Here is a 22,490-nt window from a genome sequence, read left to right on the forward strand (position 1 = left end):
TACTTTGCCATTGTCATGGAGATGTTGATTCCTACTTACGATCCTGGGTAAATAAAACTGACGAGCGTGGATGGAATGTTCTGTTGGTGCCACAGGTGTGTACAGTTCTCTGAACCACCTAATTTCCCAGCTGCTTTTGTTCTGGAGGTGCTACATGAGCCTGTCACAATCGTGCTTTGACAGGTACAGGTAAGTGACTGACAGCTGACAATTAACACAGGGAAACCAACTGCAGCATTGCAATTCTGAGCCTCAAAGGGGTCACCAACAGGCCCTACCAAGTTCTCCAAAATGGATTAAAGCAGGAGATGCCCAAGCATTCCCAGAGATGGCACTATCCCCAATCACCACAACATCTAGTTCAAGGAAAGGGTCTCAAGCTGGAGAAGATCGTGTGCTGCCTCTTAACACTTTTGGGAAGAAGCACCAGAGGCAACCCCTCTATCAGCACTTTCTCTTTGCTTTGCAAATTAACTTGGGTGACAAACATTGCTCCACAAACAATAGTAGCCTGAATTGGATCACATAATCTGTGCCTCAGGGAGCTGTGTCAGTCATTTCTGAAAGCAGAAAGGGAGAAAAAAACCCAAACAAAATCCTTCTTGCAAGGAGATGCTCTGGGAGAGAGGACATAATTCCAGTGGGGTGCTCTAGGGCCTGCAGTCTCCAGGCAAATCCGTCCTTCCTGACCTCCACTTCCACACTCCAAGGATGAATGAGTCCAACTTCCCAAAAAGAATCAGGATCAAGTTAGTACTTCTTAAAAGTAGTCATCAGTACTGTTTAAAAGATGTGAAGGGGGGAGGCAGTACTAAAACGGAGGGCTGCAATTTTGTTTTGGTATGCAAAAGCTCTACACCTGCTGCAGAGCTTGGGTATGTCTGCTCTTAAGTGAGAAAGGCTGCTCATTTTGCAGGTGGCAAGCACCCTTCTTGCCCCTCCCAGACATCTGGAGGGCTTTACCATCCTCACACAAGGAACTCAGGTTCCTCAAAGCCCTGGCTGGGCTGGAAAGCCTTGTACTGTTTGTAAGGGACTGCTGACTGAAGAGGCTTTGTCAGAAACACCACTCAAGGCACCCCAGTGGCCTGCGAAGGGGAGGTGCTGCAGCACAGCTCTGGGTGCAGGGACCTGCCCGGAGGAGCAGGAGGAAGAGCTAATCAGCACTTCCTGCCGCCCAGGGAGAGCAGGGCCCGGCACACGCGGCAGGATCTGAGGATGCAGGGTCACAGCAAGCCCTGACAGGCTGCTGAGATGGATTGCACCAAAGTCAAGGACTCTGAGATAGGCCTTGGTGCTGTAATCAACGTGACACGGTGCCAATGGGAAGGGCTGGGGAGATCAGGGAGCAAACACGAGCCTAAGGAAGAACGAGTGTGAACTCTGGTAAAACATCAAGGGCCCATTAAAATCAGGCAAGTACTTCACCCCTAGTGAAGAGCAGCAGTTATTTCCTCTCCCTTGGTGGAGAGCTGTGATGCAGAGCTTGCTGTTTTGGGAGTGTTTTTCCACAGGTCCTACAGAACCCAGTGTATTTTCCATGATCCTCAATTTTCAGATGGAGAAATTAGGGTGTACAAGCTCACAGAGCCACATCCTAAGACCAGCTTCTCCCATACTTCAGGGCTTAGGTATACTTCAAGCCTAATTTCCATTCCTGTATTTTACTTTTCACCCCTTTTATGTCATTATACAAGTAAATCTGATTTTTTTTTTAAAGAAAATAATTAGAATCTCTTGGGATAGTTAAGATTCAAAAATCTCCTTCCCTGTGTGAAAATAAAGCCATACAATGTGGTACAGAGGAAAGGAGCTCGCATTTACAGCTCCACTCACAAGAAAACCTCAGAAGATATCAAAGAAATTGGTCTGCTGGCTCAAAGAAAGGGCAACTTGGCCAGCTCCACTCGAGTGGCACAGTGCCAAGGTCTGACAAGTGCCAAGAGCAGCTCCAGAGCATCATGCAAAACCCTCCTAGAGCCAACATGGAAGTGTAGGAACTTGCAGCAAGGTGGATCACGGTGGCTGCCTGCCAGGCAGGAAGGGATAGAGGGCAAAAGAGAAAGGGTTTCTTCTTTTCTCTTCGGAAAAAAGGAGCCATGAACACCTTTCCCTGGAGGGCCTTGGAATGCAGAGCCTCACAGGCACAGCAAAGGAAACCTAGTACAGCTCTCCAGACAACTTTAAACTGGTCATGTATTTGAAAGTCCCCCTCACAAAAGAGGTTCATCAAAAGAGTAACAAAGCTGGTAGAAGCAGCAGCACCTGAACACTCATCCCTCACAGGGGCTGAAGAATGCAGTGGACATTAAGATTCAGGCAGCACTGTGCAGGACCCTGTCACCTGCCTGGCTCCAAGATGGGCAATAGCTGCTGCAAGAGAGAGTGTTCCTGTGGAGATTTAACAGTGTGGATCAGGAGAGCAAAAAACATTGCCCTCCCCTTCAGTGTTGGCATTCCAAGGCACTGAGATGGGAGTGTGAGGCTTATGGCATGTCATCCACACCTGGCAGAGACCACAGCACACTGGGACAGCAAAATCTTCAGGAATATGGACTAACAAGACCCGCTGGACAGCCTGGATTTCAGGGAACATTGCAGACTCTTGTCTTCCTTCCTTCTACACTGTCTCTTTAACAACATTAAAACATGTGCAGGAACAATTTTGTCACAGCATCTTTTTGCTTTCAAATTAGAGATTGTGGTGCCAGATGTCACGAGTCTCCTGTTCTTCTGGATGCCAGAATAGGTGACCTTTTATGCAACTGAGCCAAGCAATTTTCATAAGCATGGCAGCAGTTTATCTGGACACAGCAGTGGACTTAGGGCTGCTTGGAGGAAGAAGGTCTGTCAGCTGTGATTAAAGGGAGGTGACAACTAACAGCTTCCAGTCCTTCTCCTCCAGCTTTAAAAAGCATGAGGTGGCTCTTCAGAAACTGGCCAATCGTGGGTATTTTATTTTTTTAAACAGTTGATGGACACGATAGAAACCTGCACCAAACACCTCATCCCAACACCACGAAGTTAGGACAAAGTACGGTCTGCTGATTCCCAAAGTTAATGAACAAATCATATGCCACACCATGACAAATCAGACCATTCAAGGGCCCAGAAAGAAAGGAACAGAACCTTAAAACTTCAGCAACTTTCCTCTGAAACAGCACCTGAACAAAACACAGAAATACTGACACCACTTGGTTGACACTTTTAAGGTAACTGGGGTGTATATTCTTATCCTGCTACTGTGTTGGCCAAACAAAGGCACATCTTTGTCAGACCAAGTGTCTCTACCTCCACCTGAACACCTCAAGTGCTCCCTGTGTTAGGCAGGCATGGCAGCAGGATCTCCATCCGAGCTCCTTCAGCAAAGCTCTGCTCTGCGTCACCACGGCCTCACAGAGGAAAGGGCAGGAAGAAACAACCTAAACAAAAAGAAATGGAGGAAACTCAGCAGAGAGCTGCCACACAGGCAATATTCTCTTCTCAGCTGGGCAAAATAACATTATTCAAGAGCACCCGTTCAAAAATTGAATAGTTATTTATTGTTCCGGAAGTACATTGCTCTTTTATACATATTTCATAAATGATACAGGATTTTACACATGTTCGGGTTTTTTGTTTTTTTGTTTTGTTTTGTTTTTTTTAAAGAAGAACTTTTCTCCATGCTCCCTCCCTCATCCCAAACACACACCAAGGATTCAGCTACAGGATTGTGTTCATTTTTTTTTCCCCTTTAAAACTCATCACACAAACAGGATAAAACAGATAAAAAATAATCACACAATGTAATTAAATGGAAAGACAGAAGGAAAGGGGAAGGGAAAAGAAAAACAAAACTAGAAACATGCACCCATTCGGTCCAACATGCCATTGAGTGAGAAGAGGCAGCAATCCCAGCTGTGTTTCCATATCTGCAAGGCACCTGGAGTCTAATTAATACTGAATTATTTTCTTTCCTATTTTTCCTTTTTGTTTTTAAAACTTGGTTCTCCAGAAAAAACAGAAGCCTCTTTCCATGACACAGTGAGGAGTAGTAGTAGTGAAACATCAAAAAAAGCAGCCAGCCTTTCTGTATATAAAGCTTAGTGTCCTTCTCCTACCTTCATCCTGTCTCCAGGGCATTTATCAGCAGGATGCTAAACCAGACTTGACCTGCTTTGAATGAAGAGATGTTTTATCTGCTTAGAAACCAGCCAGCCTTGGCTAGGAGAGAGGGCAATGGGTTGACCTTCCTTCCTCTATTTCTTTTCAGCTAAGAACAAGAGATGTCATTAGCCACTCCTAAGAAATTCTGACCTGTGGACATAAAGTTCATTTAAAGCTACTTAATCAGGGGAAAGTGCTAGAAAAATCAAAGTTCTATGTCTTGTACCATAAGAAGCCCAAGGCTCTCAAAAAGCCTCTGGGCAAGGAAAATGCTTTGACCATATATGAAACCTTTTATCCCATTGCACAAGCAGTCAAATATCCAGTTTCATTACTCCATGTTCCAAAACTGCGCATTTAAAAGCAGGAGTCATGATTCTGCCACAGTTTTGTAATCCTTTAAGCCTTCATAATTTCATAGTCCAGGTGGCTATCAGATTTGGGGTAGGAAGAGGGGAATCTCCCTCCCTTAAGACTGAATATAAAAAACCTCTCATGCAATGCTGCCGTGGATTTCTAGAAGGAGCTCAAGGGCATCGGGATGCAAAGTTTATATAGTTATTATGGAATAATCCAAAATATCAATTATCAAATGTCCAGAAGAAAACTCATTCCTTCTCTCACTCGGCTACAACCAATCTGTGCTACAAATAAGCAAAGGAGGAAGTCAGTGGAGCACAGGGGGTGGGCTGGGAAGGGGAAGCTCACGGTTTTCCAGTAGAAAGCAGTCTTGTAGTAACTTTTATAAAAGAGACCAGGTCTGAGCAGAAGTGTGCGTGTTAATGGCGGTGGAGGGCAAGGTCTGATCACCAGCCAGAGCTCCAGGTGGCTTGGATTCTTTGTTCTTTTTTTTTTTTCTCCTTTTGTTGTTTTTGGGTTGGTTTTTTTTTTTTGAGAGAGAGAAAGAGAGACTGGAATCAGGTAAAGGAAAATTTAAAAAGCTAAGCAGGCTGCTGGTGTCTTATCGAGAGGCAGACCCTGCAAAGCTGGAAGAAGACACCCCTACACCCCAGCATTACATTCTTTCCATGAACCCCCCCAATCCTGTATTTGTACACAATTGCCACTCAGACAGATTGTAAAATATGACTATTTGCCAAGCCCTTTTCAGAACTAACATTCCACAATGTCCCATCTTCAGATTTAAGAGATTTCCCCCCCTTTACAGTCCTTTGTCTTGATTAAAGGTAAAAACCCTCCACCCCCCACACCACCTCCCAGCTTCCACCTGCAATGCTTTAATTAAAAAAGGCAAGAGCTATGAACAGGTTTTTGGCCGGGGTTCAGAGCTTCTTTGCTGCTCAGTCCTTTTCAGAAATTTGCTGGATGGGCAGATGAACCTGCAGTGGGTCTCGAAGCCTCTTAAGGTCCAATTCTGCCTGAAAGTAGAAGACACGTTATGAAGCAAAAGCTCCCAACACACCTTCCCCCTCATTATCATCTCCCTTCAGAGAATTGAAGGTTTGCCTGTCCAGAAGGAAAGCGTTCAAAAACAAAGTCACAAGCTCTTATCTGGGAAAACCATTCTCAGCTGTCCTTCTCTGAACTTGCATGCAGCCACTTCAAGGAATATGGGAGGGAAGATTTGATCCCCATAAACTCAATGGAATATTTAAAAAAAACCCCAAAACAACGAATCAACACCCCAACTAGATTACTGGGGATGGTTGATTACAGAAGAGAAGGAAAATACCCAAGAGTATCTGTATTCAACATTCCTTATGCAGTTCCTTCTCCAAGGCAGGGGGAGAACTCATCTTGCCCTGCATATCCTACACTGTCGTTTCCAGAGCCTGGGAATAAAGGGATGACACAGAGCAGTGAAAAACAATGTGGTAGCTCTGCTTTCTCTGCTCATGCCACCCTTCTGCAGAAAGGCTCAGAGAAACACGGGGAAAGGTCTCTACCTGAGTCCTTTGCTGAGCAGATCCCACAGTGTGGACAGTCTGCCAAAAAGTGTCTGTCTCCAGAATCTGAGAAATCTGCCCCCCATTGCCTCTAACAATACAGCTACATTTTCTGAACATGATTTTCCAGCACTGCAACCCAGTGCACTGAAGTGCTAAGTCAGGAAGACATGAACTGAATGGATGCAAGTCTTCATTCCTCACTAAATCCATCTGGTGTGTAGGAGCTGAGAAGAAAAGAAATCTTGAATTAGGCTCCTCTGAGGCATGAAGTGTCTTGAAGCAACTCAAGACTTGCCAGCAGTTTCTAAAGGGCCCTTACAGATGGATATAGACAAGTGTTTCAGGTTGATTTACACATCCAGCAGTTCTATTCCTGGGAATATCAAAGCTAACTCAGTGGTTGTGCTGGGGCTGTGACAAGAAAATGGGGTGAGAACTTAAAATACATTCATTCTTGTTTGAGGTGTGTCTATTAATAGTAACTAAGAGCTAGCAAGCACTAATTTCTTGGTCTTTTTTCCAGAAAAGTTCTTGTTACCTGAGCAATTGCATCCTTGAGTTGATTGTATTTCTCTAGATCAAATCGTGTCTTTTTGGCTCCTTTATGGAAAAATAGTAAGTACTGTCTGTCTCTGGCATCTGGATAAACATATTCCTAAAGAGAAAAATAGGAGAGAAGATAAGAATAAAGGCACACTGGGATGCAACCCAGGATACCACCAGCACAGGATGGCTCAGCTGTGTTTGGAGAGGATGAGTAGTTTCCAACAGCAAAGGTACAAGACCAGACAGCCTGGTCTGAGCTCACATGGCATGGTGGGTGACCCCTGCCAGCAGCTCAGCCCCCACCCACTCACTCCCCTGCAGCTGGATGGGGGAAGAGGATCCAAAGGGGAAAAAAAAACCAAAAGAGTAAAAACTTAAGTGTCAAGATAAAAACAGTTTAATAACTGAAGAAAAAAAGCCAGTAACGTAAGAGTGATGCAAAAGTAATCACTTGCCATCTCCTGCCAGCAGATCAATGCCCAGCCAGGCTCTGAGCAACAGCTGCTTTGGAGAAACTCCCCCCACCATTTATAACAGAACATGGTGTTATAGGGCATGGAATACCAGTTTGGTCAGTTGAGGGTACCAGATGTGTCCTCTCACAGCTCCTCACCCACCTCCAGCCTATTCCCAGGGGTGGGGAATGGGGGCTTGGGAGAGGGTAGATCAAGGAGGATCTGTACAAGTACTGCTCAGCAACAGCAAAATCACTGGTGGGTTATCAAGGCTGTCTTGGTCACAAATCCCAAACACAGCCCCATCCCAGCAGCTCTGAAGAACATTAACTCCCCCCAGCCAGACCCAGTACAGTCAGGCATTTGTTACACTCCAGCAGTGAGGTACCATCACCTTCCTCCTGTGCCGAATGTGTGACTCCTTCCATGCAGAGAGAACAAAAACTAACACATTTCAGGGTTCTGAAACCAACAGGGTTGTGGGAAGAAAGAGAGGAAAAGGCTATAAATACTGCCCCTAAACTGATGCAGCTAAGAGAGACCACCTGGAACACCCACAGCATCTGTTCTGATGGCCTTGTGACAGTAGAGACTCTTTGAGTCCTCTCTCCCTCATTATTTAGGTGGGATTAGGAAGTGATGAGACAAACCATGTGCTAGAAAATCCAGACAGAGTCTGTCACAATTACAAGGATCCAGAGAGGCATTCTTCATCTGGATGGGAGGCCAGATCCATGAAAGGCCTAAACAAAAGCATTTCCAACAAGATGCCTGAACCTTGGTCTCTTGAAAAGGGTCAACACGGATTGTCAGAGGGGTGGGCTTCCTTGAAACTCGAGAGGTACCTCATGCACCCATATCTGTCAGCAGATATGTATATATACTGCTGTATAGCTTCAGCAGTCAGTCACGAAACATATAAAAGCATTTTTGGTAAGACAACCACAAACCCAAGCAACAATCAGCAGCAGAACACCCCACAACCACACCCCACCAAAAATTAAACAAGCGGCATCTTGGTTCTGACAGGAGAAGGAAGGGGCAAAGCAGTTTCTAACAGGCCCAGTTCTGCTATTTTCCTAGGGAGGAGAGCCCAGAGAAAGCCTTCTACTGCAGGGTCAATGCCAGCACAACAAGTCCTACCTGGCGGGTCATTACGAAATAAGCATACATTGCCATGGCACTACCATAGGTGATGAAATAGGTGACTGGCTCCATAATGTCCCAAGAATATTCCCACCAGGTGAGGCGGGCCAGAATCCCAAACTGAGTGGCCATGTAGGCCAGGCCTCCCCACAGCACCAAGGTTGTCCTCTTCTCTGCTTTCCTGCTCAGCTCCATCCTTACCTGCAGAAGACAAACACGCACCTTGTAGTCTCAAAAATAACTGTGTTAATATCATTAAGAGATCATGTAAAAACCAGTACTTTATATTAATAGTAACTTTAAGTGGTTTGAAACATGAGTTGAATCTACATTATGCAAACAAACCTAAACTTCTTTTCCATCAGTATGTGGCCATCATCCATATTTACTCTGAGTATGCTCTGAATGCCTCACAAAGGTCTTTATTTATGTCCAGAGAGGTTCTGTTGCATTAGCTCCAGTCTTTATTTACCAACAAGTTCATTTCCAATTACTTAAAGCAAAGAAACAAAATACTTTCACAGGAACCAGAAAACAGACATGGTTTGGTAAACACTTAGTGTGCCTTCTGCTTCAGTGATCTTTAAACTATCTGAAGCATGGCAGGGACCTAATTAAAACCTTGAAATAAATCAAGGCTGCATTTAGAGAATGAGTAAAACACACTGAGGAACTCCTCACTTTTTCTAGTGGTGCTAGTTGCTCCTTCAGCTCCTCTAGTCTCCCTATCAGCTCCTTCTCTTTGTTGAGCTGGTGCTCCTCGATGCTCAGGGCTGTGTACAACTGCTGAACCAACGTCTTCACATCGTTCAGCGTCGTTGCATTTTCGTGGCTTAAGAGCTCTAGGGAAAAACAGACAGTGCTTGACACACATGTACCCACAGGACTTCTCACACACCCTCGAGAAACTGCTCTTAGTTTGCACAGAACTGTCTGTTCAACAAGGAAGTCTTTGGAAGAGCTCCACCACTCTCAGACAGTGTGATTCCTTTAAAAGAAAATCAGGCTTTACTCTTGGGTACTCCTAAAAACTTCATAAGGACAAGGAAAAGAAACACATCCTATTAAGCATGCCAGATATCAACAGCTGCTTCTGATCCATATTTACAGACAGCACAAATGAACAACTAAACTAGTTATGATCCATCACAGCAGCTGTCAAGACAGTCAGAATTCAGAGCACAGACTGTTGGCAGCCCCAGTTATTGATGATGGCAACTGAACACTGAGGGTTAGTGACCCCACGGATGTCTATGATCATTACTCTGAGTATCAATGTCAAGAACTGTTTCCCAATATTCTGTGGGCAGTGAATTCTCCCTTCATAGTGTTTAGAAACAGTGGCAGGGCCGTGACCCAACAACACCTTTACCCTTGCATTTCAACACAGAAAGGATTTTTAAAGCATACAAGTCTGTAAAGGAGTTGTGAGTAGTGGTACTGTGTTACACACTCCACATGCAAAAAATAAGTTTCAAATTAAAGGAAAAGGATCTTGACATTAGCCAAATAAAGAAATACATTTTTTAAAAAATAGTTCTGTAGCATCCTTGGGTTTGTACCTGAGGGTATCGTCTCAAATATGATTTTACCAACTCAAAAAGACACGGGCAGCTTAAGCTTTAAGATCAGCAGCTCTCCAGGGAAAGAAATGACTCAGTTGTCTATGCCAAGGCACACAAAGCACATTATATCCCCCTTCAGTTAAGGGGTTCCTGTTCCCCTGTGAAGGAAAACCTGTGTTCCTACTGGAGCGACCCTCAAAAAGTATTTAAGATGACAGTGCTGTGGCATTTCTGTTCTAAAACACACAAGGTGATCCTGTGAAAATGAAAAAGCAATAGCTCAAAAGTTTAATAGAACTAATCTCAATGCCTATTTGAGGGCACATTCATTTTAGAACAAACTAACTATGGAAATCTCCTTGGCAAATGTATCCCAGGCAATGATTTCCTGCAGGCTTGGTGATCCCAGAGCTCACCTATCAGTGCAAAATGGGTCTATCCTACAAGAGGTGACAGAGCAGAGCACCTCCTTTGTGTGTGTGATATCCAGTGATTCAGATGTCTGGTCTCAATGGAGAGTTTTCTGTTGAGGTGCTTTTAATGAGACTGGAAAAATCCACCTCTAGTAGAGGTCAGTCTACCCCACATTTAGAGGAGAAACAGCATCTCACCCCATGCCGCACTCCCAATTCCAGGCTCCCAAATATCAGGGACAAAGTTCCCCCGAGTCAGAAATTTCTTTTTTGCCTTGGCAATTTTATGTCGTGAACAATAAAATGCTAAAGTACATTTTTACTGTTTTCCTTTCCAAAAAGGCCCTTGGAAGCCACCTACATCTACAGAGGAGGAGGAGGGCACATATCAGCAGGTCTGCCCAGACATCATCCACCCAGGGTGGTCTCAGACCCAAAAGATGTGGTCAGTCTCCTGATTTCTGATAGATCAACTTGCTTTAATATGTTGCCTTCTTCAGGCTGGTCAAGATGATTAAATGATCACCGATTTTGCCTTATGAATGACTCTGTTCAATATCTACTGCTTGAAGAGTGGAAGGCCCAAACATTAGCATTTCTTACAACAATAACAGAACAAAAATCCCCCACAGCTGTGAGACAAGCAGAGCAGCATTTCCAAAACTTCCCCCTTTGCTGCAGTCCCTCAGAGGTGCAAGACCTGGGTGCTCAGAGAAAGAGTAGAGGGCAGATGAAAACACCAAGTTCCTGTCTCCACCTGTAATGCTGGAGTGTCTCAAAAGCTTCTTGCAAGTTTTCACATCTCGAAAATTACACACATCCAAAGCATATTATTGAAATGGATTTTCTCATTGATTCAAAACAGGTCGGTTTCCCTTCCTATTTGATTCTTGTTAACACAACTTTGTGAGAGCATGGTCTCATTTATTTGACTGGTTCAAGGTTTATTTGCAATATTCAAAGTATCACACTCAAATGGAAGCAATGTTAACTGTCAGGGGAAACAATTTTTTCTTCCAAACCAGACAATCTAAGTCTCAATCTAATTCCCATTTTGTATTGTATTCCTTCAGAATTAATTAAATTACTTTTCAGTAATTAAAAAAAAAAAAATTGAAAATTTTAGAAACGAAAAGGAATTGCATTTCTTTGTTTATCCCTCCTGGGGAGGCCGGGGGCATTGGCTTTGAGCAGAATGAATATCTGCTTTTCATCACTGATTATTCAGATATCACTAAATTAGGCACCAAAGGCAGGATCAGAAACTGCAACATTTCCCTTCAGAAATACCACCTCATGTTCCTGAATAAGTTAATAAAGCATGTTGCAATTAAGCAGGGAACTCAACACTGAAATTTACTCCTGATGTTTGCCAGAACCAGGCTGCTTTACCTCTCTTTGGTGGTCTAACATGATATGTGACATCGTTAATGATCAGCTTGAAGTCATCCAGCAGAAGCAGGTCTATGCCTGTGGAGGAGGCCACACGTGTGCCATCTGTAGGGACAACACAGACCACTTGTTACACAGCAGGAATAAAGGACTCAAACACCATCCCAAACCCAGCTGTTGGGCTTCTATCCTTTCCCACGGACAATAGTTTCCATCAGGACAGAGGAAATGTGAAACATGACTCAGTTTTCAGAGCTAAGACAAGATCCTGCTTCCCTTGTACCACCTCTGACACCTAATTCCTGGCAGATCCATTAGAACCTCTAAGTAGGTTGCACAGCTTGCACCTTTCCTACTAAATAGGAGGAAAGTCACCAAGAAACACCTCTGTTAGAGCTGATTTCCTTGGCACACTGGACTGCACAGGCATAGCTAACAATATTCTTACTCTAGGAAGGGCATTTCTACCTTCTGCTTTTTCACTGAAGTCGAAGAACTCGCCCCCCAGCAAACTTTTACTTCAAAAGCAGCGAGCTGGCTGCAAATAGCAAGTAAATCAATGAGTTTGTAAACAGCAGTACCTGCTGAGTAGATTGCAACCCGATCAATGCCTCGGTCCTCTGCCTGCAGCTGTTGTAAGAACACCCCCACAGAGTCCGAGATGGGTTTCAGGGTGAACTGGCAGCGCTCACGTCGGGACGGAAGACTCACGGAAATCACAGGTAACCCGTTTTGGTAAACCACTGTCACTTCTAAAACATGACAAAAATACAAGGTGACCATTAAAAATTAACACATCTTCTCATAGTAGTTCTCTATTTGCCCCGTGGAGAAAGAGGCAAAGGTAGTCATAAGCTGAATATAATGCAGACTAAACTTCTGGTTTTATCAGGACGTGTGTCCATCAAAGAAAAACTGAGGGATATCTGAGGTTTTCTCTCCCATTAACTTGGCAGAAAAGTTACTTACTCTAAACTCAGTCACCCTTATACTAAAGGCAACATGATATGTAAAAGTCAAAACATGGCAGCACAGTATGTTTAGTTTTTGAGAATCAAACCATTTTGGACTATGGAAGACAAAACACCGCAGTTTATCGGGATTTACAGCCCAGGAGACAAAGGTAGACTGTGTATATTAGCAAACATCAATTTTAAATGTTTTTATTCTTGTTTAGTTCTGGTTTCCTCCTCTTTGTCCTGAGGCAACAAATATTTAAGAGAGCAGTCAGGAGCACGAGATTGTAGGAAGCAGCACTCTTGAGTTCAGGCTTCAAGGTCATTTCATCTAAAATTCATGGGATCAATACTCTTTGTACTTCTCGAGACAGACATTACTATTTAGGTGTAGACAGAACAAGATTTTCCCATTTCTTTAGTTCTGTCAGGAGCATTTTTCCAAAGCATTCTCAAGGGTTTCAGGGTACCTTTCTAAAATCCATAGTAGTGTCCTGTAAGAACTGTAAGCTGGTTATCATTTCACTGTCAGAAAGACAACCCTGCTCCGTGTGCTTCAGGACATCCATGCACAGAGAAGTTAAAAATGTTTCCAAAGCCCTCTGCTCAATCACAGCCAGTCAAAGCTGTCCTCAAGGGCAGTAGTTGCTAAGATATAGCAGAGCACCTAAAAATGATTTGATTTTTATATGTATCTTCATGTAAAAACCTACGGTCTGTTTTGTTGCTCAGAGCGTTTCCACGTCTCAAGGATGGTGCAGTCACACCCACCCACTCTGCATCTGCCTCAGTATTCCCACCTGGTGTAGCTTTGGTCAACTACTTAAACTCATGGTTTGACATACTAAGTCAACTTAAGCAGCTAACATCAAAACTAGTCAGTCAAAGAAGTCAACAGGAGAAGAAAGAGAGGCAAATAATGCTATTTTAACTACCAAAGGGAACTACTAGGACAAGTCTTGGAGACACCTTTCTGAAAAGGGAGGCTCGTGGTTGTTGAGAAAGGATGCACCAAGTGCACCTGAACGAAGCCGGAAGAGTTCTCTTGGGCTTCTGAGCTGACTGTCATCCACCTTCATGAACCAAAACACGCATGAAAAGGGTTTTTCCCTCTTCCAGAGGATTGCTACCCCGAATTCCTTAAGGACTGGGTGGAAGTGATTAAGTATGGACACCTAAAGCATCTTAAGAGGCCCCAGAATTTGCAAACCTATTATTGTCTGTTCTCAAGACTCGGACACCTGCCAGGATTTTAGTAGCTTTAGTGTTTTGAAGCTTAGAGCTCAGAGACAACAGACAGATCTTTCCTGGGAAAAAATAAAGTAAACTGCCAATTTCTTTGGACAGTTAGACAGAATTTCAAGCTCCTTATCAGCAGCTGTTATGACACCAGCTATCAGATTTTTCTGTTTTTTCACTCAAGTATTTGAACAAGAGATGGGTAAGAAAGAGATTAGCATTAGCTACACTTGTGATAGCAGGCTCAGAAGGAGCAATCCACATGTTTAGAAGCTTAAAATAGCCACTTCAGTATAGAATTCACTGGTCCTGTGAGCAGCATATGCAACAAACTTGTGCTTCCATAACCACGGAACACACACGTGATTTAAAACACTGCCTGGGTCACAGGGGCAGTGAGGCAGTTTGCTGCAGAGCAGAAGAGATAACAATGTTTGCATGGACACTCTTCTGTGTATCCCCGTTGCTACCACACCACAACCACAGCTCCAGCACTGCCAGCTCTGGAGGAAGTGCCTGCCAGCACCAGCCCTGCTGCTGCATTTTAAGGGTCACCAGCGCTGGTAGCACACACAAAGCCTTTCTTGAGGATTTCCAGCTCAGGTGAAGTATTAAAGACCAAATTATTTCCCTTCAAAAGACAGGGTTCACTAAGGCTGAAAATACAGTTGCTTTATGCTTTCCTTGAAGAAGTAATTCTCTAGTGTAATTCTCTAGCTTAATTCACTGGTGGGGAAAGTCCACAATTCCAGTGTGATCCTCTCAGCACCTCCCACACAAGCAACGCTGGTCAGATTTTTACTGCATTGGAGAGGGAAGAGCTCAGAGGCAAGGAAGGGAAAGAAAGAAATCCAAAGGATGTGTCAATAACACAAACCAAGCAGACAGCAGCAGACAGCACCAGGAAAAGTTATAACCAGCCCCTGTGAGAGGGCTGCCTCGCTCTGCTCTGCTCCCACAACCCTGGGCATCACCTGCATCTACTTCACAAGTTACTAAGTGGACAAAGCATTTGGCATCTCACTAATCACAGAGCTACCATTTGGGCCCATCTTCACTGTTATGCCAGCATTTAAATACATGGGACAAGTAAAAGAAAGTAACTGTATACAATTGTGCATTTACAGACACCCACAACCTGGCCAGGAATGCTGCTAATTAAGACCACAGAGAATTTTAAAAGCTTTACACTCTATATTAAGTGTGAGGTTGCTTTGAGGTACAAGTTTCATTCAAGCACCACAAAGTTTTGACTCAATCACATGTGAACCAGCAACAGGTCATGGGTATTTTTTTTTTTAAAGACTTCTGGTTTTGCATAAGCAAAAGTATACAAAGAACAGGATTAAGCAATACATGAGGTCAAAACAATGCACAGCAAAGTTATTGGAAGAAATAACAAAAGGAATACTCAAGAAGAGGTAAAATCATACCAGGCACACTGACATCATCCTCCCAATCTTTAATGCCCTCTGCACTTCTACCTGTTCAATCCCTCAGGTTTTTATTGGAGCTCTCCACAGCAGTCATGTTCTCTTTGTGTTTGCCCACATCACTGTCCTGGTAGAGGCAGTGACTGTGCTGGAACCCTTAATTTATTAGCTTTCAGGCCTTATTAACAAGCCTTAATGGGGAGAGGATGCACTCCCTGTTCGTGTCAGTCAGCACAAGTGCTCCAGTCTCCGTGCACAGCATGCCCACGTTAAGCAGGCAGCAAGCTCAGAGCTGCTCCTTTCCTCTGTGCATTCTGGCACACGGAGGTTTTTAGAGTTCCACCAGTGCATCCTTTTGCTCTGACAACCTTGCCAAAAAAGCTTAATGTTTGAGCTGTCCCAGAGTTTAAATAAAGGAACAACAGTGCCTTGGCTTCACAACTTATTCACTGCAGCAAACGATGCTTTCCACTGCTTCAGCACACAGCTGGTATGAACTGCACTTTTCTTACATAAATGAAGCCAAGAGGGCAGGCAGGGTCAGACTGAGCCAGGTTGGAAGGGAACACAGTGGTCATCTGGTCCCACCTCCCTGCTCCAGCAGGGTCATCTCAGAGCACATGGCACAGGATTGTGCCCAGACAGTTCTGGAATATCTCCAGTGAGGGAGAGACTCCACACCTCTCTGGCCAATCTGTTCAGTGCTCGGTTACTGCACAGTGAAGAAGCTTTTCCTCATGTCCAGGTGGAACTTCCTGGGCATCAGTTTGTGCCCGTTGCCCCTTGTCCCATTGCTCAGCACCACGGAGCAGAGCCTGGTCCATGGTCTGACCCCCTCCCTTCAGGAAGGACATTTACCCTGGAGGGTGAGCATCACATAGAGCTCACAGCTACATCAGGGACAAGCCTGGCAAAGAGATCCAGACAGTTGCACGCAATTCCGTCTTTCTTTATAAAGCCTGTCCAGTTTTGTATGGACAGTTAGTAGAAAAGTTGACCGTTGCCTTAATTCTTCTTGACGCTGTTCTCTCTGTCTCTTCCTTAGCTCCAGACTGGATTGCTGCCAAAAAAGCCTCAACCAGAAAAGGGGGCAGGGAAGGCAACCGAAGTTAGTGAAGCCCAAGCGAGCCCGGAGTCGCTGCACGTGTGTACTCACCATCAGAGGGCACTACGGTACTGCAATACACCACCCGCACGCTCTGCCAAGGAGACAGCCGCTGATGCACCTGGAAAACGCGAGCACAGCGAAAAGGACAAATGTTCAGAGTCTGGCAGGATCGCACCCCAGTGCCACCTCCTGTCCCCCTCCCGCCAGCCCCTTCCCCAGTGCCGGGCGCTTCCTCCCATCCACCGCAGGGGTGGCCACGAACCAGGAGCACTGTCAGGAACAGCCTCTTCTTTTCCCATCTGTCACCCCACAGGGTTTCCCCCCTCAGCCAAGTTCACCTCCACACACCTCACCCTCCACACACGGAGCTGAGAGTCTGTACCAGAACAGCTGTGGTTTGTTTTCCTTAACGTATCGTGTATTTTTACAGCCACATGGTTAATCAGTTTTAGGAAATCAATCTGGTTTACTACGCAGACATAGAAGGCAGAAATCACACAAAAGCATAGTCTTTAAAGGTTAAAAAAAGAAGTTTTAGCCTAACTGAGGGGACATTCACAGCGTTGTGGATTAAGAGGTTCATTCTCTTTGGTTGTTTTCCATGCCAACGTGACTTTTTCCTTGTCCTTACACAGGGAAGCCAAACTCTGAGACACAAGTAGTAAACACGCCTGTTCACAGAACAAATTGTTCCAAGATAAAAAGCAATAATTGTAATATTGAGCCATAAACACCCCCCCCCAACAGCCCAATAAAGGGAGTGCACGAATGGTTTATATGCTCTGCAATCCTGGCAAGGGACTCATCTGTCCATGAAAATCTGGAATCAGACTGATTTAAAGTCTATCTCTTAGAATAAATTACACTAGTTATACACTAATCCTCCCCAACAGCAAAATTTTAACTCTGGCACAAAAGAGCCCTGTTTTAAAACAAAATAAGGCACAAAAGCAGCCCTCACCTGTCTATGGTGGGATGTATTTCAGTGGCTAGCCTCAGGTTTCTCAACAGCTGCACTCCAATTTGGGCATTCCTACGGCCTGGGATATTTTTTATTTTGCTGATTGCTAAAGCAGAGCTGCCAAACCGACGTTCCTATAAAGGTATCTCACGGGGAGGGCTTGTTTAAGTAAACTTCTATTGAAAGTTTGCAAACAAACCCCACGCTGTTGATAATTTCTCTGCCAAATAGTCCAGACCTATATATTTTGTGAAGGTGCCTTCAATAGTCTAATTAAAATTAGATTTAACTGCTACTTTGCTTGCCCTCTGAAGCCTGCTATGCAAACCAAGGACAGTTTCACAACTAATCTTTCTTGAACGCAGGACCTTTGGCCCTGATGGTCGCTGCATTGTCAGCTTTAGAAATTCACTTTGTGTTTATTTACACTTCATTTCTTTCAGTTTTGACAATGAAAATCAGTCAAGTCATTTTCAATTTTCCTCCTCACCACCGCATTTTCAGCTTCCCATGGTTGAGAATCATGAAGTAGCTCACAGGAAAAGAGAACTGGGCATTAAACAGCTCTAACTCAAGTAGGAAGTTGCATGTTTTCGCAAACGTAATGTTTCAAAACCCCCCTGAATGTTGTGAACCAAAAGGCAAACTTGCCTGTTTAACATTTGAAAAATAGCAACTGGACTGACAGACACCCGTGTGCTGCTGCTGAGCAACCAGGACCAGCCCCCACCTGAAAAAAAACAGGTTTAAAACTCAAAACTACCTGAGAGAAAACACAGCTACAGTCTCACATGGTGGACAAATCAAGCTCCACTGTCTTGACATGACTATTCTATTATGAAAAAAGTCAGAAGCTTCAATGATCAGAAGCTGCACCACATGAAAGACAAGACTCAGAACCAATTTCTACCTAAGAAGGAGAATTTTAATCCTTCTAAAAATAGTATCAGATACAATAATAAATGGGCAGAATTCACACAAACCCTGCTGTCAGAGAGCACTACCCCAAAGACTGTTTATGGACCTGTTTTATCTGATCCCATGGCACAGCTGCCACTGATATGTGCTGTTCAGTGCTTCACTCTTCCCTTCTACACAGAATTAACTGCCCGTTTTTTGAAACACTGCACAGCAAGAGCCTGCCTTTCTACCAGACTTGCATGGCAGCCCAAAAAGCCAGTAGCAGTTTGCAGAAAAATCCTAAACCCCACTAAACCCATTGCAAAATAACCATCTAACTGGAAGATGTTATCAGGCAGCACCTACAAAGACTTCACCTTAAGGCTGTGAGTACCTGACTCTGCTCCAGAAGCCTCCTGTCCTCATTCAACACGGGCAAGACCAGAGGAAAAGGCAAAACAGGTTGAAAACACAAGGCTTGTTAAGTGACTCATCAAAAAGCTGAGGTGTCCCTGGATTTAACCACTTGGACCATTCTTGCATCCCAACATGGGCTGAACCCCTCTGTTTCACTAATCCCCCCCAGGACTGTGCTGCCAGTATGTTTTACAGGAGAGATGCTGTTAAACTGCATGTATCTGTCACTCCTGCAGCCCTGGACTGTGCAGTGTGATGCGTGCTGCTGGTAGAATTTCTTACCTACAAAAACATTCTCCACTGGTCAGAAAAAAAAAAAAAAAGGAACAAATGAACTCAAACTCAGCAGAGAGAGAAATGTCATGATCTGCCAGCCAAGGTTAGCAAGAACTTAAATAATCATCCATCATTTTTATTCCTGAAGGGAGACTGCTGTTTGAAAACTGAGATGGAGAGATATGTCTGAACCCTTTACCTGATGTCTGCAGTTCAACAGCTTCCTGTAGAAATACGGCAGAAAGCTGAGGCTGGGGACTGGAATGGGGCAGGGAGAGGAACTTATTTCAAGCTTTACTGACCAGATCTCACCATCAGGGAGTCGACAGCTCACCCTTCCCTCGGCAGTGAAGTGTGGAATTAACTACATCCAGGCTTCAGCTGAGACAGACTTGTCCACCACTTCCAAAATAAGTAATACTTGGAGTGTGAAAAGCACCAAAGCCAGACCACCGAAATGAGAAGCTCTAAGCACCAGAATAACTTTCTGGGTCTCAAGAGAACATATTCAGGAATTCACTTTCCACATCCATGGGATCTTTCATTTCTCTGTTGTCTGCAGTAAGATGCACGTTAAGATGCTCAGGGTTATGCAGCAGCTTTGCTTCCAGAACGATTAAGGGAGCAGGAGGGAAAAAAAAAAAATCCCAGTCCCTTATCCAAAACTAAAGCTTCCTCCAGCCTTGTCCAAGCCTATATTGGACAACCCAAAGGTAAAAATAACAACATCTCTATAGGTCCTAATGTAGCTTTCTGAATACTACCATGGGTGACAAAGTTAATCAAAGCCCTGCTGGAAAAATCAGCCCTTTAGCTGCCAGTGAGTGCTCTTTGATAGGAAAAGAGGGAGCAATGTGGCAGAGCTCCTGTTCTCCATTTATGCAATTATCAATGATGGAATGGTAACAACTTTGAGAAATCGAGTCTCCAAATCCTAATTAAGACCAGAAAAGAGGCTGTCCAGAAAAAAAACACCCCAAGCATGAAAAAAGGTGAATATCAATCTAGAACCAAGTAAAAGATGTTGCTAACTCATTAGCTGGAGCACCAGTGCAGCAAAAGCTGCAGAGCTTTTGTGAAAAACAAAGCACTCTCTGTGTAAAAATTTCTCACTACAAGTGAAACCTCTAAGGGACACGTTTGCAAGTGCCAGCAGCAAAATCTATCTTACAAATTAAGAAAAGGGCCTCCTTTAAGTGAGGCTGCCTGAAGTCTGACACGAAGCAGCTCACCTTTTCCAACAAGCAACAGTTATTTTCCTCTATCCTGACTTTCACAGCATGAAACACTGAATGTCTTTCCTGGCTCTAGAAGTGGCTGTTATCCTAAAACCTCCCGGCTGGAATCTCAGTGAGGAGAACTGCTGCAAGGTTTCCCAAGCAGCCACAGTAACCAAACTACCCACCTCAACAAAGAGCTCCATTTAGCCATCTTTCCCTCATTTCCCTCATTTCATCTTTCCCTCATTACTTTTCCTCCTGAACTCTGTTACATTTCGGTCTCTCCAAAACAATACTTTGATCCTAAGTCACTGAGTCTCTTTTTGTCCTCCCATTTTCCTTCCCCTTCACACCAGCTATCAGCAAAGCAAAGGAGATACAGAGCAAAAACCATGCCCTGACCAGAAACCTGCTGTCCAAGGGCTGGGATGTGTGACTTATCACCACAGCCAGTATTTTTGCACCAGCACGTAAGCTCTGACTGGATTTAAGTAAATTTAACAGTGGTGGATTGACTGGGGCCAGCTGCCCAGCCAGCTGTTCCCTCACTCCTCGGGAGCAGGATGAAAGGATAAAGGCAGGGAGATCATTCACCAGCCCTTGCCGGCATAACAGACTGGACTAAAGGAAAGCTGATTTACGGCCAATTAAAGTAAATAACAACAAGAAACAGACTGAAATTAACACAAATTCCCGCCCTATCCCAACGCTTGATCCAGGATCCAACTCTGTCCAGAGACCCTTCAGCCCCTGGGAAACCCACACAGCCCCCACAGAGACCCCTGAGCCCCAGACATCCCACACAGCCCTCACAGAGACCCCTGAGCCCCAGACATCCCACACAGCCCCCACAGAGACCCCTGAGCCCCAGACATCCCACACAGCCCTCACAGAGACCCCTCAGCCTCAGACACCCCACACAGTCCCCAACACCCCACACGGCCATCACAGAGACCCCTCAGCCCCTGGGCAACCCACACAGCCCTCACAGAGACCCCTCAGCCCCAGACATCCCACACAGCCCTCACAGAGACCCCTCAGCCCCAGACATCCCACACAGCCCCCACAGAGACCCCTCAGCACCTCACACCCCCCAACATCCCACACAGCCCCCACAGAGACCCTTCAGCCCCAGACACCCCACACAGTCCCCAACACCCCACACGGCCATCACAGAGACCCCTCAGCCCCTGGGCAACCCACACAGCCCTCACAGAGACCCCTGAGCCCCTCACAGAGACCCCTCAGCCTCCGATACCCTACACAGCCCCCACAGAGACCCCTCAGCCCCTCATATCCCACACAGCCCTCACAGAGACCCCTCAGCCCTGGGCACCCCACACAGCCCCCACAGAGACCCCTCGGTCCCTCACACCCCACACAGCCCTTACAGGGACCCCTGAGCCCCAGACACCCCACACAGCCCTCACATAAACCCCTCAACCCCGGGCACCCCACACAGCCCCCACAGAGACCCCTCAGCTCCAGACATCCCACACAGCCCTCACAGAGACCCCTCAGCCCCAGACATCCCACACAGCCCTCACAGAGACCCCTCAGCTCCTCACACCCCACACAGCCCTCACAGAGACCCCTCAGCTCCTCACACCCCACACAGCCCCCACAGAGACCCCTCAGCCCCAGACATCCCACACAGCCCCCACAGAGACCCCTCAGCCCCAGACATCCCACACAGCCATCCCTCGGCCCCAAGCACCCCCACACAGAGACTATTAAATCAAAGTTTGCAAACAAACCCCTTCAACGCAGGGCTCCGAGCACAGGCAGGACCGTCCCATCCCTCCTACACCAGCGGTGCCCACGGCAGACCCTGGCGGGTCTGAGGGCAGCAGGGGACAGGGAGAAGGTGGCGGCAGCCCCGTGAGGGACAGTGTCGCTGCCAGTGCCCGGGCACAGCCCTGCCCATCTCACATTCCTCCGTCAGCATCCTCTCTGGCTTCCTCAGGAACCTCCAAAGGGATAAAACCAGCCCCGTCTGGTATCAGAAATCTCTGCCTGCATCTCTCACCCACTACTTCACCACCTCCAATTCTTTCTGAGGTACCTGGACACTGTGGCCTGCTTTCCTTTAAAAAAAAAAAAATTTGGAAAATAAAATTCTAAATTTCCTTTGAAACTGAGCCCAACCTGACCAGGGAGGATTTGTAACCCTGTATGGAAGGCCTTCTCTCCAACTTTTTGCTACAATCTCTGGATATGTTAACACAGTAAACACTATGTGAAGTATTTCCCTCGAGGCAAACACCTTGCCGCTGTTTGGGAGTCTGGGATGTGATAAAAACATCCTTTCCCCTTGCATGGGTACTGCTCACACTGCATCCTTCCAAACCCCCATGGATTTTGGGAAAGCCCTTGGATGCAGGAGTCGTGCCCTTGCAGTGATGGC

The 22,490-nt window shown here is 45.4% G+C and overlaps 1 protein-coding gene across 2 annotated transcripts in view; it reads right to left on the reverse strand.

Moving 5' to 3' along the window:
* Positions 1-3,519: 3,519 nt before the first annotated feature.
* The window catches only part of MCU (mitochondrial calcium uniporter), an 82,667-nt gene continuing 63,696 nt past the window's right edge, over positions 3,520-22,490 (reverse strand). The window contains exons 1-8 of one of the 2 annotated variants that reach the window (XM_032694723.1): positions 21,841-21,897; positions 16,358-16,427; positions 12,155-12,325; positions 11,574-11,678; positions 8,885-9,045; positions 8,201-8,404; positions 6,595-6,711; positions 3,520-5,525 (exon numbers count right to left, since the gene is read on the reverse strand). In XM_032694723.1, the coding sequence (XP_032550614.1) occupies positions 5,448-5,525; positions 6,595-6,711; positions 8,201-8,404; positions 8,885-9,045; positions 11,574-11,678; positions 12,155-12,325; positions 16,358-16,427; positions 21,841-21,882 (948 nt within the window). In that variant the 5' untranslated portion in view covers positions 21,883-21,897 and the 3' untranslated portion in view covers positions 3,520-5,447. Of the gene's footprint in view, positions 5,526-6,594; positions 6,712-8,200; positions 8,405-8,884; positions 9,046-11,573; positions 11,679-12,154; positions 12,326-16,357; positions 16,428-21,840; positions 21,898-22,490 lie in introns of those variants that run through there. The other variant, XM_032694722.1, reaches the window with a different exon arrangement.

The sequence above is a fragment of the Chiroxiphia lanceolata genome, chromosome 8 (genome assembly GCF_009829145.1).
Source record: "Chiroxiphia lanceolata isolate bChiLan1 chromosome 8, bChiLan1.pri, whole genome shotgun sequence".
Lineage (NCBI taxonomy): Eukaryota > Metazoa > Chordata > Aves > Passeriformes > Pipridae > Chiroxiphia > Chiroxiphia lanceolata.